This window comes from Helianthus annuus, chromosome 10 (assembly GCF_002127325.2).
Source record: "Helianthus annuus cultivar XRQ/B chromosome 10, HanXRQr2.0-SUNRISE, whole genome shotgun sequence".
Lineage (NCBI taxonomy): Eukaryota > Viridiplantae > Streptophyta > Magnoliopsida > Asterales > Asteraceae > Helianthus > Helianthus annuus.
In genome coordinates this window covers 180,044,773-180,048,422 of record NC_035442.2, presented here as the reverse complement: position 1 = coordinate 180,048,422, position 3,650 = coordinate 180,044,773, and the positions used below count along the sequence as shown (strand labels likewise).

Here is a 3,650-nt window from a genome sequence, read left to right as displayed (position 1 = left end):
TAAAAATTGTCGGGTTGAATGAGTCGTGTTCGGGTCAACCCATGAGTATTCGGGTCGGGTTCGGGCTCATTGGTATGACACAATTTTCGGGTCCGGGTCGGGTTCGGGTTCGTATAAAATTTTCGGGTTCGGGTGGGTTGAACACGCCAACCCGCGAACACGACCCGTTTAACACCCCTACTATAAGTACATCTTATATTCAGCCTCTTTTCCATTTTTACAATAAGGGGTTACTTTGTAGAATAGTAGCCAAGTTTCTAATTTGTTCCATTAAAGTAACTCAATCTTTTTTTGTCTCTTTAAAGTCATTTAACTTTCAATTGTTGTTCTAATACTGCGTAATTAGTAGGTTTGTAGGTTACCTTGATGATGTGTCAGGTCATTTATTTATTTATTTTATTTCTAACTAGAAGATGACCCGCCGCGGTGAGGCGGGGCATTCATTTCCATTAAGTTGTTGATAGTAAACTAAAAGGTTCGTTTGCAAAAAGTTTGAAGTTGTGGGTGTATCTCTAACATTAATACAATATGCGTCTTGTGTGCGATGTTTAGGCCTTGTAGCGAGTGCACCTTGTCAGTTGGCTCTTATCTGCTTCACCTGTTTTAGGAAAGTTGTTAGTACTTGTTTGTAATGTAGTAATACGTTCTTTGCGGAACTAAAGATGACTGGTGGGCGACATGTGAGTGTACCAACAGTGACGGTGGGTCTCTAGCCTACAAACCAACAAACCACCGGTGACGACAAATTTCTGCTCTCTCTTGACTCTCACCTCTCTCCATTGTGCCTCTTAGCTCTCACTTCTATATAAAATGCAAGACCAAGAACATAACATCACTGGCAGATGTAGGTGAGAACAACTGGGAAACAGGAACTGTTCCTAAGAACCTTCATCAATTATATATATACAAGTTAAATCAATCAGCTTATTCAGTCTAAATCAACACATTAACCTCTTATCGAAATACATAGCTAATAGGTGGTCTCAAGCAGTCAACTATGTTAAAAGTAAATAAGATCTGAATTCTTTTTTTTGGAAGGCAAATTTCATTCAAAAACAAACACCACAACAGTATATGTTCCAGCAGGCTACTGGAAACAAACAAACAAGCATCACCAAAACTATCAAACCCAGCTAATTATTAAAAATTACATTTTAAAAATTAAAAGTGCACCATTGTTCCCATTCCACCTTCAAGTTCTTCGCTCGGTGTTTTATCCACAAGTAAGCCGTGGATTTAATCTCTCCCAACAGCCGATCCGGATCGACCCGTTTACCTGAGAAGATTAATGCATTCCGGCTTCTCCAAATCACCCAACATGTTATCAAAATTACTGCATAGATCGCCTTTTCTTTCGCCCTGCTCGTGCTCGAGTTTTTGTGTATGATTAAGAGATCTTTAAAAGTGAACGCGAAAATCGGTGGGATATTACACCACTCCCCTATTTTGCACCATATCAAGGTAGCAATATAGCAGGAAGTGAAAAGGTGAGCTGCCGTTTCATCGCACTCCCCACACAAACGGCATGTTGTTGAGCCGTGGAGAATCCTTCTTTTGTGTAAAGCCACCAAGGTTGGCAGCCGCTCTTGTTCAGCACGCCAACCAAACACATTTATTTTCTTTGGAACCCAATTGCACCAGTTAAACGGAAAATACGGTACAGTGTAGGCGTTTAGTATTCTTTTGCACGACTGAACCGTGAATAAACCTGATGGATCAGCCTCCCACACCCATTTATCTGGGCCTCCGTTCAGCGTCATACCCATTAGCTCGTCACTAAGAGCTAGTAACTCGCTGATTTCCGATCCAGTAGCCGGATTCCTTCTCCATTCACCTAACCAGCCTAACGATGTGAAGCTATTAGCCACAGTGACACCTTTTTCGGCTTCTAAAGCAAACAGAGCTGGGAAACGGTCCATTAGTGGCCCATCGGCTAACCAATTATCGACCCAAAAGCGAACAGAATTCCCGTCTCCGATGATACCTTTAATATGCTTATTGACCAGCATGTTCCCGTTACTTAATTCATTCCCAATTTTTAAAATTGCATTCCAAGGACCTGAAATTCCAGCCTTGACCGGAAGAAACAACTAAGTGCTAGATTGATAATGTATAGCCGAGATCACCCTTTTCCATAGACTTCCGTCTTCCGTTTTAAACCTCCACCACCACTTGACAAGGAGGCTTAGGTTCATGTCCCGAAGAGACCCGATACCAGTTCCACCCTTTTCACGAGGCCCGATCACACGCTCCCAACATACCCAATTGGTTTTATTTTTACTTTCATCCCCACCCCGAAAGAATCGCCTTCTTATTACTTCCAGTTTATCCAAAACTCCGATTGGAGCTTTATACAACGAAAAGAAATAAAGTGGTAAACTATCCAAGACGGATTTTAATAAAGTTATTCTACCTCCGATTGAGAGTGTGGACGCCTTCCATTTAGAGAGTCTAGACTTGAGAATTTCAATCACTCCACTCCAATGTCGAGCTTGATTCATGTTGGCACCCACTAAAAGGCCGAGGTACTTACATGGAAACGAGCCGACTTTGCAGTGGATATTATTCGCCGTCACATGAACCGTTGAGGGGTCGACTCCGATGCCAAATAGATGTGATTTTTTATGGCTTATTTTCAGCCCCGAAATTAAGTAAAAACCCCGCATAATCCTCACAAGGTTCATAATTGTGTTTTCGCTCCATTCCCCCATGAATACCACGTCGTCCGCGTACATTAGGTGAGACATAACAGGACCCCCGTTTGGGAGTTCTATACCCTTGATGAGACCCCCCGAAATCGCCTTAAACATGAAGCACGACAACGCCTCCATTGCTAATATGAAGATAAAACGCGATAGCGGATCCCCTTGGCGAACCCCCCTATAGCATTGAAACTCTAGTGTTGGTGATCCATTAATTAGCACCGACGCCCTAGAAGATTCCAACATACCCCAAACCCATTTCCTACATCGTCCCGGGAATTCCATTTGAGACAATACTTTGTCAATGAATTCCCAACTTATTGAGTCGTAGGCCTTTTCAATGTCTATTTTTAAAAGAAAAGATCTTGCTTTCGTTTTCTTCACCCAAGATATGATTTCATTTAGCATTAAAGGGCCATCCAATATGTTCCGGTTTGATAAAAAAACCGGATTGCACATCGGAAATTAAAGTGTCCATCACCTTTTTGATTCTATTTGCCATAACCTTAGAAATGACTTTTGAGATGCAACCGATCAAGCTAATTGGTCGGTAATCGTTAAGAAATAAGGGGTCCGTACCTTTAGGAATTAAAGCGAGAAAAGACGATCCACACCCACGACTAATTATGCCGTGCTCATAAAACTCTTGCAGAATTTTACTGAAATCATCCTTTAGAACTTCCCAAAAGCGTTTTATGAAACAAAAATTAAGGCCATCCGGGCCGGGGGATTTATCGCTCCCACATTCCCACACCGCCTCCTTGATTTCCGTTAACGTGAAAGAAGCTACCAGCATCTCCTTATCTTCTTCCGAAAGTTTTTTTATGTTGTGACACAAGAAATCCGGACGATTTCTCAAAGGTTCTCGGAATTTAAAAGCAAAAAAATTTTCGAGCTTCCTCTTTAATTTTTGTCGGGTCCGAGCACCATTAATCATACAATTTTACA

General features: G+C 41.7%; 1 protein-coding gene across 1 annotated transcript; it reads right to left on the bottom strand.

Moving 5' to 3' along the window:
• Positions 1 to 2,090: 2,090 nt before the first annotated feature.
• On the bottom strand, positions 2,091 to 2,831 carry LOC110883607. Its single transcript, XM_022131323.1, has one exon. The coding sequence runs from the start codon at positions 2,829 to 2,831 to the stop codon at positions 2,091 to 2,093; it is 741 nt and encodes a 246-aa protein (XP_021987015.1).
• Between the last annotated feature and the right edge of the window lie 819 nt (positions 2,832 to 3,650).